Raw genomic sequence first — 16,236 nt, forward strand, 5'->3', positions numbered from 1 at the left:
AATGCCCCATAAAATTATGCTCAACACACACAGATAATGTATTTTATTATTAATGTCATAACATCACAATAGTATAATAATTATTAATAACACACAGAATATTTAATTGCTATAGTGCTTTATAAATATTGTTATTTTATAGTATAAATGTGCATGTATTACTTGTGATTATTTATTTTATTGTCTCGGTGAAAGCAGTATTTTTTTTAAATATAAAATATGACTGCTTTTATTTCATGTTACTTTATAAACATGGCGTATGGAAGAAATATTAATGCTCTTTATGTTTCTCTGCCTTAGGGCTATTCAGGATTAAAAGAATTTATGATCGTGTTCCATTAATAAATGAAAATGTATAGATTATTGGCTCCATGTGCATTCCCAAAACCTTCCAATAGTAAGAAAATATAGACAACTCCATTGGCTCAATTTTTATAAATTTTGAAAGCAGTAACCTTCAAATACTAAGCTCAGGCTTTTTTGAATACTGTGATGGTAACCTTCTGGAAACATGATTATTATAACAATCTCCTAACTTGTACTAGAAATAAAATATATTTACATGCCAGATAACAGAAATAGGATTATTATTATAGGATATTTTAAAGTATAGGTTTCCTAAACATGAAAAAGACTCTGGGATATCAGAGTCTATTCCTGTTAACTCACTTGCTTACATATCTTCTAGGATAAGTGCACCATCTTGTGTTCAATATAAATACTTGTTGCAAAGCAGAAGATGTTACATTATATTTAATTCAATAACTATAAAATCTGTTTGTATATTAAGATACAAGGTATCCCTAAACATACCACACAATTAAAAAGAAAATATTATCATTAAAAATAATGTAGAATGAAAGTGTTTGAAGTTCTTCATTTTGTATATATTATTTTATATAAACTATAATTTTACATAAAAAATAATTATTGGTTCAAATCCAAACTGGAAAAAGAACCTTTAATAATATTTTTTCTTTAATTAGTGATTTAATTTAAATTATAGTGTTTTCATGCTGTAAAAAATCCAACAATTTATCAAAGACTTGACTCAAGGCAGCTTTGGGACACAGGAGAAATAACATAACTGTATGTTCCCAGCTGTTACTTTTTGTCTAATTATGAAGCCATCTTTTCAGAGAGTCACAAAAGGGTTGAGGTTGGAAGGGACTCCGGGATATGGTCTAGTCCAATCCTCCTGCTCAAAGCAGGGTCAGCTACAGCAGGTTGCTCAGGGACGTGTCTGGTTGGGTTTTGAATATCTTCAGTGATGGAGACTCCACAACCTCTCTGGGAAACGAGCTCCTGCACAGTGTTTGACCAGCTTCAAAATAAAAGTTTGTTCTTGCATTTAAGGGGAATTTCCTGTATTTCATTTAGTGCTCTTTGCTTCTTTTCATTTCACTGGGCACTGCTGAGAAGAGCCTGGCTCTGCTTCTTTACTCCCTCCCATCAGGTATCTGTACACATTGATGAGAGCCCCCCCGAGCCTTCTCTTCTCCAGGCTAAACAGTCACAGCTCTCTCAGCCTCTCCTCATATGCCAGATGATCCAAGCCTTTAATGGTCTTTTTGGCCCTTTGCTGAACTCACTCCAGTGAGTGAGTTCCAGTGAACTCCAGTTCCAGTGAACTCTTTCCATGAGACTCCAGTATGTCCATGTCTCTCTTGTGCAGAGGAGCCCAGAACTGGACACAGCACTGCAGATGTGGCCTCATCAGTGCTGAGCAGAGGGGAAGGATCACGTCTCCCAGCCTGCTGACAATGCTCTTTCTAATGCAGCCCAGGATACTGGTGGCCTTCTTTGCCACAGGGGCACATTGCTGGCTCATGGGCAGCTTATTGCACACCAGCACCTTTTCTGCAAACTTGCTTTCCAGACGGCCAGCCCCCAGCATGTACTGGTGCATGAAGTTATTCCTCCCCAGGCACAGGACTTTGCATTTCCTTTTGTAGATCTGCTTGAAGTTCCTGTTTTTCCAGCCTATTGAGGCCCATCTGTACAGCCACCCAACCACTTGGTCTATCAACCAGTCCTCCCAGTTGTGCACTGCCTGCGAACCTGCTGAGGATACACTCTGTCCCATCATCCAGGATATTAATGAAGAGGTTAAAGAGTATTGGCCTCAGTACTGACCCCTGGGGTACATCACTAGTGACTGGCCTCCAGCTGGACTTCATGCTACTGATCACAACTTCAGCTTCGCAGTTCAGCCAGTTTCAGTCCAACTCACTGTCTATTTGTCTAGTCCATATTCATCAGTTTGTCTATGAGGATGTTATGGCAAACGGGGTTGAAAGCTTTTCTTAAGTAGAGAAACACAACATCCACTGCTCTCCCCTCTCTCACCAAGCCAATCATCCAATTGTAGAAGGCTGTCATGTTGGTCAAGCATGATTTCCCTTTCATAAGTCTATGCAGACAACACTCTTCTTGTCCTTCATGTGTTTGGAAATGGTTTTCAGGATTATTTGCTCTGTCACCTTCCCAGGGCTAGAGATGAGGCTGACTGACCTGTAGCTCTCAGGATTCTCCTTCTCACCTTTCTCAAAGACAGGGAGACATTTGCTTTCTTCCAGTCCTTGGAAACCTCCCCCAATCACCAGGACCTTTCAGAAATAATCAAGAGTGTCCTCGCAATTAGTCAACTACTGGGGGCATCACATCAGGGCCCATGGGCTCGTGTCTGTCCAGTTTGCTTAAATATTCCCTAACCTGGTTCTCTTCCACTGAGGGTAAGTCTTCCTTGCTCCAGGCTTTCTCCCTCATCTCAAGTGCTTGGGACTCCAAAAGGCAAATCCCACAAAAAAAGATTGAGGAGAAGAAGGCATTCAGTACCTCAGCCTTTTCTATGTCCTTTGTCACCAAGTCCTCTGCCCCATTCAGCATCACACTCACATTTTTCCCCATCTTGCTTTAGCAGCTGACATACCTGTAGAAGTCCTTTTTGTTGCCCTTTACAGTCCTCACCAGATTCAACCCCAGATGGGCTTCACCTTTCCTAACTATGTCACTGCATCTTTGGTAAGTGCCCCTATATTTCTACTGGAATCATCTGACCCTGCTGCCACCTCTTGCATGTGTCCTTTTTATGACTGAGTTTAGTCAGGAGCTAATTGTTCATCTGTGCAGGCCAACTGCCACCATCACTGGATTTTCTGCTTGTCCAGATAGACAACTATTGAGCTCGGATGAAGTGATCTTACAGAATCAATCAACTCGCCTGGAACCCTTATATTTCCAGGACTACCTCCCATGGCATTCTTCCAAGCAGACCCCTTAACAGTGAAATTTTGCTCTCCTGAGGCCCAGAGTTGTGATCCTGCTTTTTGCCTTATTCTCTCTTTGCAGCATCCTGAACGCCACCATCTCATGATCACTGCAGCCAGGGCTGCACCTGACATTCACAGACCCGACCGGTTCTTCCTTATTTATAAAAGTATGAGGCCCAGCAGATCTCCCCTCATCAGCTCCTTGATTACCTGTATCAGGAAGCTATCATCAACGCACTCTGGAAACCTCCTGGATTGCTTGTGCCCTGCTGTGTTGCCCTCCACAGATATCAGGTGGTTAAAATCCCCCATAAGGACCAGGGCCTGTGAATGTGAGGCTTCTTCCAGCTGTCTGAAGAAGGTTTCATCTACTTCTTGTCTCCGATCAGGTAGTCCGTAGCAGACAGACACTAACTACAATATTGGTAGCCGTGGGCCAACACAGGGCTGCCCACTAATCCTGACCCAAAAGCTCTCACTTGGCTCCTTGCCCAACCCAAGGCAGAGCTCTGTGCATTCCCGCTGCTCTTTCATATAAAGGACATTTATATGGTCATGGGGAAGACCATAGACTGATAGAGTAGGGCTTCTGCTGGGTGGAGAGGTTTGTGTTGCTTTATCTAGTTGAAGCTAGGGATAGCAATAGCTTCCTTTTGTGAAAACATCCACAACCTTTCCTCAGGTTTAAACATTTACATATTGAGGCATTGCCATAGATGATGTTCAAGACTTAGGTTAAGCTATCAAGTGTTGCTGCCACATACCTTGTCTGCTTGATTCCACTCCCAATCCGGTTCTGTAACAGCTTCAGGAAAGCATCAGGATCAGATCCATCTTGCTGTAAAAGAATCCTATTTACTACCAGTTCATTTATCTTTTTGCTATTACTAGAATGTCCTTGATACAGCATCCCAAGACCACTTTGCTGTGCCTCTTAAAGGGCAAAAAACCTAATTCCTCCAATGCACAATGGGACTGACAAGTTTTCAGCTTCTCTTGATGCTTTCATTCATTCTAACAAAAAGCCTTCATTAGAGTGGGGAAAATATATTGATTTCTTGTCCAGCTTAATTACTCCAGGTTCAAGGGACCACAGAGAGGACTTGACTATACTAATTTTATAAACATGAACAAGAGGGGGCTGTTTGTCATTAGGTTTAGGAATCTTACATTTGCATTTCTCTCATGCTAAGTTAGCTGTACTTACTCTGAAATTGCTCTGCCTTGTTCTTCATCTAGTTTTGACATTTATTCACATACCATCTCTTTCCTCTGTAGTTCAACAGCACAATTTAGAGAAACTGTTTTCTTTCTTTTTTCTTCCTTTTTCTTACCTTTCATTTCCAGATCTCCCTGCTACCACTTTGCATAATTATCCCTTCTTCTTAAATCTGCAAAAAATATTTTTTTACTGCTCTTATTTTTTCTTTCTTATTTCTGAAACATTTCCTAATATTTTTCATTTGATGTAAAATCTCTTGTCATTCCTTTCAGTGCAGAATGCCTTAAGTGTCATCTATTTCTGCTGTGCAGTTCTCTCTTTCTTCCTTTTCCTTTCACTTCTTTTACTACCTTCCTGTCGTTCTCCTTTTCTACCACCACCATACTTTTAAATTCCTTTATTTCTGCCTCGCAAAACTGTCCTTCCTTCCCTTAAATTGTTGTTTATTTTTGGGGGGGTTGTTTTTCCACTATTAATCCTTTATTTGCTGTTGCATTCAGGATTAAATCAGACTGATTTTAAAGTGGCAAGAGCAAGTCATAGAGATCTAGGAGGTTCTGCCTGCTCAGACACAGCACTCTGTCCTCACCACTTCACTTCTAAGGCCTTTCATGCCACTTTGTATGGTTTTTGATGTTTTGGTGTGGTTTTTTTTCTCTTCTTTACAGCTTTATTAGCATAAACTTTCCTAATCCTGCACTTATTTTTTTTCCTTGTTCCCCTGTCTCTCCTTGTGCTTTCTCTGTTTGTCATTTGGGTCGTCTTTTCTTGTGCACTTCCTACTTATTACCATGTATTTTGAATAGGTGGTTACTTAGGTCTTCTTAGGTTTCCCTTTCATAAGTTCTCTCCCTCTCTGTTTCACTTTTTCACTTAGAGCAGGCAGTGAGACTCTTTCTGTGTGTTGGAAATAACCAGTCCCAAAAGATCCCTTGCCCAGAAACAGGGATCGCAGTTAGAGTGTGAAAGGATGATAGTGCCTCTGGTGGGTTCTCTATATGGTGTGTCACATCATGAAGTGATACAGTATCTTCCATCTCAGCCCTCACTGTCCCCAAATAACAACAACAGACAGATAAGGACTGTCCGAAAGCACCCTCCCTTGCTAATACGCACGCGTGCTGTTCTGCTCTTTCTGTCCAGTTTAAAGTAAAATCCTTCCTGTAACAAACTTAACACCCGACCAGGGCCACTGCAGCTTAGGAGATGGTATACCAGATTTTTACAAAAATTGAACAGTGGGCAGAACCAGTCTGGCTGATCAGTCTTCTGCATTGGCTAAGAGATACTGTATACGTATACTGTTTTATCTGAGTGGATGGTTGCATATTTGGGGGTGTTTTGATGGCATTTACTGTTTGTTTAACAGACCATAACTGCTCTGAAAAAGCCATTGTGGTCAGTTATGGATATCTGAACTTAAACACTTATTGAAAAGTGGATTTCTTGACATGATATATGGAGTCATTAAGTTCTACAATATAAATCTTTTGTACTGTCCTTAGTTAGCAAACCACTGAAGCAGTCATCTGCTCTGAGTCAGTCTCTGCGTTATGCATATGTGTTGTCATAGGAACTGCTTTTAAAGTTGCAGTGGAGAAAAACTGCCATAGAGCATCAAATTCTAAGTAAAAACTGCCATAAAGCATCAAATTCTAAGTATCATAAGCATCATAACTCCCTTCTGATTAGTTAAGTGTCTTAGGTTATTTTTTAACTTTCCCTTAAAAATAATTATAATAATGGTTTTGGGTTGTTTGAGCTAAAAAAATACATAAACTGTTCATTTTTACTGATTTAACACTGATAAAGTTTGTAGCTCTTCTTCTAAATGGAGGAAGATGTTCTGGTTTGATTTTAATAAAAGAAATATGAAGAGTAATTTATCTTTACTATGCTATATAATTTTGGAGTAATATCTTTACAACCCCAACACCTAAGGATCTCCCAACACTTGAGTACGTAGCACGCTTTAGCAGCCTGTACAATTCCTTATGATGGCTTCCAAGCTGCTTCTTCACGGTAATAGTATATGCCCTTCAGTAAAACCTTCATTCTGCAGCTTTAATCTGCATGATTCTCCTAGACCATGGGCTTCAGGGACACTGAAGACTGTTGCTTTTTTTAATCTTCACACTTGTGATCGAAGGGGTACTTTTTTACTGAAGACTTTCTTATGACTAAAAGGTTTTAAAAATAATTTTATTTTCTCTGTGTATAAATGTTCAGGCATTATTGATATAGGCACTAAAGTACGTATCTTCTTTGAGTCACACAAGTTTTCTTATAAAACTGGAGTTTCAGCAACAAAATTTAAACCAAATTATCTCCCATACACCAGATCTGGCTGGGATAGAGTTAACTTTTTTCATAGCAGATGATTGGGTGCTGTGTTTTGGATCTGTGGCTAAATCTGTTGATAACACATCAGTGACCCCCCACCAATGTATGGGGGGCCAACCCACTAGAGCCATGAGAGTCAGACTATGGGAAAGTCCATGAGTCTTAGACAGAACTGAAAATCTCCTGCCACAGAATAACAAACAGTGTGTGACTTGAGTGCTCTCAATGCTGCCTGTTGAATATTAAATATGCTCAAGGAACCTGTGTTATATAGCTTTTTCCTCTTACAGATTACATGATCACTCCTAGATGTGTTTGTTGCGGAGACCTAAATGATTTACTACTTAATATCAGCTTTTTCTCTCTTGTTTTTAGCCCCTTGTGAAGCCAACACATTCTTTTGCCACAGTAATATGTGTATTAATAATACATTGGTCTGCAATGGACTCCAGAATTGTGTGTATCCTTGGGATGAAAACCACTGCAAAGGTAATGTGTAGAATTGGAAATGTCAAGTCATTTAGACTGCGTGGGATACAACATATTGTCCTTAGTTTCTTGTTAAGTATGTGCCAGATGGGTCAAAGCTCAGGAAGAGTAATTCAGGGAAAGCATACATCAAGTAATAGAGAAAATTAAGAGAGGTAAAAATACCAATGGATTTTACTTTCAGTGTTTGCATTTGGTGTTGATTTGTGTTGGTTATGTCCTTCCGGCTGGTTATGTCCTTCTGACAGGCTTTTTGATCACTTGATCTCTGTTTCCCATACAATCTAAAATGTAATTAAAAGTCACATTTTGGTTCTTTTGTCATAGTTACCTTTGTAGTGGAGTAACATATGGGTAGCAGGTGTCTTTTAGCTGCATGCCACGCCCATAATAGCCCAGGTGAGCTAAAAAGCCAAGGTGAAGTGGAATTAACACTGTAAGAAAGCAACCAAATCTGTCTATAATCAAGTGAAATTGAAAAGCAAGGAAGAAGCACAGGAAATCAGGCATAATGTCTATTTCATAGGTAGGGACTGATATTCCTAACCAGGCACTGACAATGGCTTCTAAATATTGCTCTGTGTTTCTGTAAAAAAAAAAATCAGCATCTGTGTTGTCTTCAGGGAAAAGAGCTTAGCTAACTTACATTGCAGGCTAGGGAGACAGTTTGCTTCCCTCCCGCCGGCCCCCACCCTCACCGCGCTGCTGCAGATTTGTTCCTGGAAACATGAGATATGCCAAATTTAGGAACCAATCAAGAAAAAATTCAGAATGAGATGGATTAGCAGTCAGCCCATAAGTCCGCTGAAGCCTGTAAAATCCTGACAAGCAGTGCAACAGGGTAAACCACAAACGAAAACATACTTAAAAAGAACACAGCAAAACTGTGGCATGGCATAATATTCTTCAAAGAAACTAAACATATGATTAGGAAATAATTATCTGTTCTCTAATTCCTCAGCACAGAGGAAAACAGAAAACCTTCCCCACTCTTTAATTTCCAGAATGATTTTCATCTTTCATTTGCCAAGTATCTTTTCGTTGGGTCTTGTGCATGTACCCTCTCTTGTTTTTCTGACTAGAAAAAGGACGTTTACTGATTCCAGCAAAAAGGTTGTTTGCTGCTGTATTGCTTTTTTTTAACTCTGCTACTTCCCCAGAGTCTGTGTCAGTCAGTTAGAGAAACCCCAGGTGAATCTACAAGAGTAGGCAATGGGGAGTACTGAAAAGTTCATTTTTGGTATCTAGGAGATTATGAAGAGATGGATGTTATTGTTTTGGTGCCAATAACTTTCATTTCAAAAGCTTTTTGTTAAGTCCTTTGATATGTTTTAGGTTGCCAGGAAAAATTACACTGAACTGGGTGTTGAAACTTAATCACAGTTGTCGAGTCTTGCGATGCCTGTGAGACTGATGCGAATGCTTTCAGCTTGGATTTCTACAAGGCTCAGTCACTGTCTCATGTGTCTGCAGCCATTTGAAAGCAAATCACAGAGAAATATACACAACAGTAGGGTAAAGCTTTTTTTATTTTACTGCATATTTTCTGTTTTTCTTCATCCACAATGCTGAATTTGCTGGCTAACTTCCTAGAGGACCTCGAGTAAAAGATAGTAGGTAGGATCAGCTTTTGGATTTTTATGGGTGTTTAGAAAAGTTGTGGTAATTAGTAGGTCAGGAACAAAAGAAATAACTTGCACACATTTTTTTTTTCCTTTCTGAAACCTCAATTTGAATAACTTTTCTATTTTCTCCTGATTTAGCTTTTTCATTGAACACTGTCAACAGTCCCAGTCAGCTCATAAATACTAAGACTTCACCGAAGTTCCCAATGCAAAGAAGAATTTTTTTTCAAATCCTGTAAAGTCTCGCTCTTTCATTGGTCCTAATGTCCTAGTTGCATATATATACTGGAAGAGACAGAAAATAATGAAGAGAACATCTGTAACAGTCTTGGGGGCTTTAGCAGACAAATGGAGTTCAGAGGTGACACTAAAGCCATCTGCTTGTTATGGTGGTTGCTTTTTATAAAAACTGCAAATAATTCTTTTACCTAATTAAGCTTGTAATATGCCCTGCATAAATCACTTTCCAAGTGAATGGGCACACAGAGGACCTGTGTGTTGTTTATTTGGTTTTCATGAACACCTGATTTCTTCCTTTTTTTCTTTTTGTCAGTTAGATTGATTAAGTGAACTCAGACATAGACTAGGCTTGGCAACTCAACCATGTGAACCCATCATGGTTGTTTTTATTCTTGAACTGTAATTAATACTGTGCTTTTTTTTCCTCCTGTCACACAGAAAAAAGAAAAGCTAACCTATTGGACCAACTTACCAATACCAGTGGGACTATAATTGGGGTGACTTCTTGCATTGTGATCATCCTCATTGTTATCTCTGTTATAGTACAGATCAAGCAGCCTCGTAAAAAATTTGTCCAAAGGAAAACAGACTTTGATCAAACAGTGTTCCAGGAGGTGTTTGAGCCTCCTCATTATGAGTTATGCACCCTCAGAGGGACAGGGCCTACAGCTGACCTTGCTGATGTTGCAGATGACTTTGAAAATTATCATAAACTGCGGAGATCATCTTCAAAATGCATTCATGACCATCACTGTGGATCACAAGTGTCTAGCATTAAGGGCAGCCGTAGTAACCTCAGCACAAGAGATGCTTCTGTCTTGACAGAAATACAACCCCAGCCTGTAAAACCACTCATTCAGCCCATGAACAGGAGAAATATCCTTGTCATGAAGCATAGCTACTCACAAGATGCTGCAGATGCGTGTGAGATAGACGAAATTGAAGAGGTACCAACCACAAGTCACAGGCTGTCCAGACATGATAAAGCTGTTCAGCGGTCAGTATCAATAGATTTTTGATGAAGACTATTGTGTAAGGACTTGATTGCCCAAACATATTCACTCTTTATTCAGTAAAGACATATTTTCTTTCTTCTTTATTTATTGATTAAATTTCTGTTTCCTGGTAGCACATACCATTATATTACCTCTCTCTTCCTGTCTCTCTGTCTCTCATCTCTGCTCCTGTTTCCTGAAGGATCCTGTATCTCAGTTTTACCTTTCTTCTTTATATCTTTCTTTTTCTTTTACTATTTTACACATACCCACATGCATACACACACAGGTCAACAGAGAACAGGTACAATTTTTAAAAACCAAAGAAGATTTTGTGTGAATCTAGTTTTTGAAAGAGCCACATACACGTGGTTTCCTTGTAAATGAGGTGGCCTTGAGTATCATCCACTGTTGGTCTAACATCTCTAAATACAATACATCAATAAATAATACATGTATCCATTTTGATGCATGGGACAATAATGAGAAACACAATCCTGGGGTAAGGAAACCCCTTTTCTCATGAAACATTATCTTTTATATAATGAATGACAATATTTGCAAAACTTTACCGTATCTATTTCATTATTAATCACAGTATCTTGGCTTGTCATATTAACATATATATATATATATCGATTAGAACATGAGACAGCATAGTGAATAGAGAATACTCATATTTTTACATATAAGAATGTAGTTAAAAGGAATCTTTCTAATAAAAAAAAAAGTAGTCAAGCATGATAGTTTTAATAAAAGAGCCATTTCTACTGTATATTGCACTTTGAATGACTGTAAATATGAATGATTAAAAGTTTACAAGTAAAAGAAAAAGAAAAGCAGAAACAGTTATGAACTATTTATTTGAAAAAACACAGAAACTTTTTATATGTATTTGTGTTTTCTCTTGCATGCATTATTTATGCACTTCTTGTGACTGTTCACATGCCCTCCATATTTTCTTTGCACATTAAGGCATTTCTGTCTCTTAAAAAAAATAAGTTATTTGATTATTTTAATCTAATTGCATGCCAATGTAAATTACTTCATGAATATTGATCAGATTATCAAGGTATGCTGTTCCTTAAGTATCTATATGCATATATTTCTTTTTTTTCTATGCAAACATTATTATTTTGAATGAAATAGCCATAACATTCCAGGTTCTGCCTCATTGGGTCTCTAAGCAAACATGAGTCTGAGTACAACACAACTAGGGTCTAAGAGACAAACTTGAGGTAAGTAAACATACCTATACAACAATTGAACCATCTGTTGCTTTCCATTTTATTTGTTATAATGCTAAAATGCATGTTAGTTCTCAAGTTATATGTCACCTTGTATGGAGAGAGCCAGGTTTGAATACTGAGAAAACTGAAAGACAGACGACCACTTTAGCATTGTAAACTAAGCAAAAGCTACTAATTCCTTATTCTTGACAGCACTATAATCATCCAAAAATAGATGCTTTGCATGGCTCAGGTGTTTCATTTATTTTTTTATTTATGAAAATAAAATTTAGAGTCCCAGCATGTGAAATAGTGTGTAAAACTTGGCAATCTAACCCAAGACAGGAAGATGCGAAACTATCTGATTTCAGCTCATTTTATTCATTCAACCTTGTGAGTTGTTGGGGGAAGGGTATGTGGTAGCACTGACAAATTGAGAGATTCTGTAGCACTAATGTTAATGTTTGCAAATTAAACTTCCATTTTTGAGTCTTTTCCTAGGCTTTTCATTTTGTTTAATTTGTTATTAACACTTAATCTCAATAAACATAATCTCAGATGTTTATAATGAAGTTATAGATAACCGCTAGTCTGTCAATTTATATATGTATATGTGTGTGTATATATATATAAACATAGATATGTGTATATACATGTTTATATGTGTATATATGTATACAGCAATTTTGCTGGGAAAGAATCCATTAATGCTTTTATTGCTTCTAGATAGTTTAGGTAAATATTTGTCTGTATTTTTCCTCATAGAGAGAACATGTTTTAACTTTGTTTTGCTTTCAGACAACTATTCATGCAGTCACGCAAACTCTGAATGGAAAAATCTGTAGTGAATTATTTCAGCTGTCTGAAAGAGAGAGTGGACATGTTTCTAATTACATTTCATTGCCTTTATCCAAACCTAAGAAGCACAGACATATCTTACTTCCTTAGCAAGATATTCCCATTGCACAATAATATGTTTCTTTTGTAATTTGGTTGCTGGCCACCAAGTGCTCCTTAGTTTTTAAATATATTTGGAGATTTGCTGCAAACTTGAAGAAGAAATTAGCTCCTAACTGAGACTGTCCTTTTAAAAAAAAAAAAAAAAAAAAAATCTTAGTTTTATTTCAGTTAATATGTTTTATGTCTGTTATTTACTTGTTTGTTGTGTGATATGTGGAAGAAGATTTACATTGAACTTTTGTTATATGTACGTTGTTTTCATTATATAGACTGCTTGAGAATAGTGCGCTCCTGGGTGATTTTGAACATGCTACAATGAAATATGAAACTATCATCCTTGGAAACACCAGCTAGAGGTTTTATGGACTCTCTGACCAGCCATTCTCATATCATGACAAAATTCAGCAAACAGTGTTGAGTAAAATTACTAGAAGGCAATAAGACTTTGGTTATTATGCTTATCAGTCATTTTTCTTTTTCTTTTTCTCTCTCCTTTTTGTTGCAAGTTAAATTCCCAATTTCAGGAACAATTTATTGAAATCAGGTATTTAGCCATTCATAATCACTTCAATAGAAATGTTTGTTGGATAAGCATCTAGCAATATGATTGAATCTGACATTGAGAAAATAATCTGCATGTATGTTACTGAATATTTTGAGTTGGCAAATAACCCTTTATTAGATACATTGTAAAAAGCATGCATTCACAATTATTGCTGTTACTGTTCCATTTCTGTGTCATATGCTTGCTACTTGTAACTTTTTATATAAAGATACATAAAACAATGTATAATAATTTCTTACTTTGAGTTTAATGGCAATGTTTTCTTTTACCAAATTTACAAATCTTGTGTAATTCGGGAGATTAAGCTCAAAATGTAGCTTCTAGGAACCTGAAACCCAGATACATGGGAGGATCAGCTGTCTCTTATCCCTCACTTATTGAAAAGCAAAATACATTAATTTCTTAAGATTTAAGTGAATTCATAATACATAAAGTTGATCCCCTAATTTCAGTTAAAAGGTTTGTGATAACCTTTGTGTTCAATTCTTTACTCTTAACTAATCTATTTCCATGACAATTATTAGGAAGTTTGCTTCAGTGTAGCAGAGTAGCAGATTTTTATCAGTTATACAAACGTTATGGCTGGGGTCCAATTTTAGAGATACAGATATAAACCGCTTCCTTATGCAAGATAAAATTATATTAATAATTCAAGCTATAAACATTAGTAACCAACACCAAAAGAAAACCTGAGAGGTTAAGTTATTAAGGAATTATTGTAGGTCGAAAAGCCACAATTATGTAAAGTTGAAAACCCCCTTATTTAAGAACTCAATAACTATGCCTAAAATCATAGTTTCATTATCTATTTAAAGTGTTATCTTCCAAATTCTGTTTAAAAACAAATCCCAGTTCCTTCTTAAACATACTGTGTCATTCATGAGTGTTAGGTTTTCCTGTATAAAAATTTTGCTAGTTTTATTGAAAAAGTGGGAAGAATTCCATGGATCTTCCCAAAGTATAAATAGATGGGAAAAGAGAAAACCTGAAAGACTGAAATAAAAAGTAAGTTGATCTATATCAGCTATTTAAAGTTATAGTACATCATTTACATAATTAAAAATAGAGGAAATCTGATTTCTACAAAACAATTTCTACAAATGTGATTTAGGAATGACATGAGAAGAAGACGGGTTTCAGGTATTTTGCTTCCTTTTTTGTACACTATCATTGCAATGTATTTTACATAATTTGATTATAGCTTGATTAATTTGTTTGTTACCACATATTAGCTGCAAAAAACAGTCCTCTGTCCTCCGCAGTCATTGACAGTCATTCAGTCATCTCTCAGTTACATGGATTTTTAGCATGCACTAATAGTTCATTTCCAGATCAGTATCTCTTTCCGAGTTCATATACTTTATCACTGTTTTTTCCTTAATCTTTCCAAGTCCTGTCTCATGATCCTTTCTTAAGTATATTGTGGTAAGATATTTGCCATATCCATGCTTAAAATGGATGCATCCATGCATCCATTATAAAATCAAGGAAGAATGGAAGACTTGCTGAAAGATATGCATATACATGCACACACATTTATGTATATTTATAAGTATTTGCTAATGGAGATAGTGTATAAATAAGTATATAAGGAGAAATCTAAATATGTGAATTTAGCTTTGAATGACCTATTTTTCTAGGTCACCTAGAAAAATGCTGAAGCCTTGGATTTCAAAGTTGCTCTATATTTAAGTGCCTAAATCTCACTGAAACATAGAGTTGGTCTAGTCCCTCCTAGACAAGCACACAATGAAATCCATTTTATGATTTTTCCAGTGAAGTGTTGACTGAAAGAACTTAACTGGAGGAGACATGGGTGTTAATAATTATGTTGCATGCACATCCTTGCTCTCTTAAAAACAAACTAATTGCATCAGGGAAAATGAGTGAGAAACATAAAAACCTGTGTAAATAGAGCAGGTCAAACAAAGTGAGAATGGTAATACTTATTCGATCTTCGAAACTCCTTTAGAAACATGTTGTCTAATAGCTAGATATACCCTTAAACAAAAACACCACTGTAAGTGACAAAATATGTGTATACTGGGGGAACAGGGTCAAATTATAAAATTATCTATTAAAAAAATAAACAACAATAAATTCAAACCTAATTAAAATATTATAATTGAAACATTTAATTTTAAGTAGTTATGTTCTCTATAAAGTCAGTGTAAGTAATAGCCTAGTCCACTATACTGCAAACAGTAAAGAACTTTTGTTTGGTATCACACAATGGTAGGATATCTTAATGTGATCTATAAAACTCAAAATACTAAAATAAAAGGGGTCGTTGCTGAAAGTAAACAGTTTGCCTTTCCTATGAGTATTTTTATTATTATGAAGCCACTTTTTTAAAAACAGAAAACATTTCAAGCAAGCTAGTTCAAACAGACAAGCTAGTTCAAGCAACTTCAATTTCACGCAAGTTCAATTAGCTTTAAAAAGAATACTCAAAACTGGTATTTGACCACATACTATGAGTGAAATTTAACCTATTCTATTACACCTTTTCCATTTTATGGGAATAAGGTTTGGCTTGTTGAATTAACACAGCTACATGTATTCTGTAAAACAGATTAGTAAATTACTGTGGATTAGCTGAGCTGGTAGTGTTATATACTCGCATTTTACCTCATATTTGCCTTAGGCTAAAACTAAGAATGGTAGTTACTAGACCATTTTGGTTTGACTGGTGCAATGTGTGTGATGTATAACCATGTTGACAGCACACTTATTTCTTGTATATTTTTTGAAGATGAGTTTTTGTTATCACAGTGCATTGCCATATTGTTCATAGTTTTGCTTGTTTTTTCTTTTTCCCATGGGTGTAGTGTTATGTATCCACTTTTCTTTTTAGATGATAGTGTGAACAACCACTCTCAACCATTTTTCTCTGCTCCAGGAAATACGGCCTTTTCAATTTGTGAAGTCTTCTCTGCAGCATCATTTAAAAATCTCAGGAAGTCCATTTTGTAAATCATCCCAGTGTAAACATTTTCTATCTTCCCAATTCTAAAAACAGCTTGAAGGAAAAAAAAAAAGGTTCTGAGAAATGTTAGTACCTTATCCTTCTATTTTTCTCCATTTTTATACTGGAGATTATACTCTCTTGAACCTAGCAATGACATAACCAATGGGAGAGAATAAGAGAAAGTAGAAAGGTTTCTGCTCAAAAGAAATTGCTAACACCAAAAAAAAAAAAAAAAAAAAAAAAAAAGGCAGACAAAGAAAAGAAACAGAGAAAGGTATGTTAATTAGAAGAAGAGTATGAAGGATTGTTGCTCATACCCGTTCAG

The 16,236-nt window shown here is 36.5% G+C and overlaps 1 protein-coding gene across 1 annotated transcript in view; it reads left to right on the forward strand.

Moving 5' to 3' along the window:
- NETO1 (neuropilin and tolloid like 1) overlaps positions 1-11,410 on the forward strand; it is a 72,112-nt gene extending 60,702 nt beyond the window's left edge. The window contains exons 8-10 of the mRNA XM_019475013.1: positions 7,213-7,326; positions 9,630-10,188; positions 11,350-11,410. Of these exons, the coding sequence (XP_019330558.1) occupies positions 7,213-7,326; positions 9,630-10,188; positions 11,350-11,410 (734 nt within the window). The remainder of the gene's footprint in view (positions 1-7,212; positions 7,327-9,629; positions 10,189-11,349) is intronic.
- The last annotated feature ends 4,826 nt before the right edge of the window (positions 11,411-16,236 follow it).

The sequence above is a fragment of the Aptenodytes forsteri genome, unplaced genomic scaffold, assembly GCF_000699145.1.
Source record: "Aptenodytes forsteri isolate BGI_AS27 unplaced genomic scaffold, ASM69914v1 Scaffold45, whole genome shotgun sequence".
In the NCBI taxonomy this organism is placed as follows: domain Eukaryota; kingdom Metazoa; phylum Chordata; class Aves; order Sphenisciformes; family Spheniscidae; genus Aptenodytes; species Aptenodytes forsteri.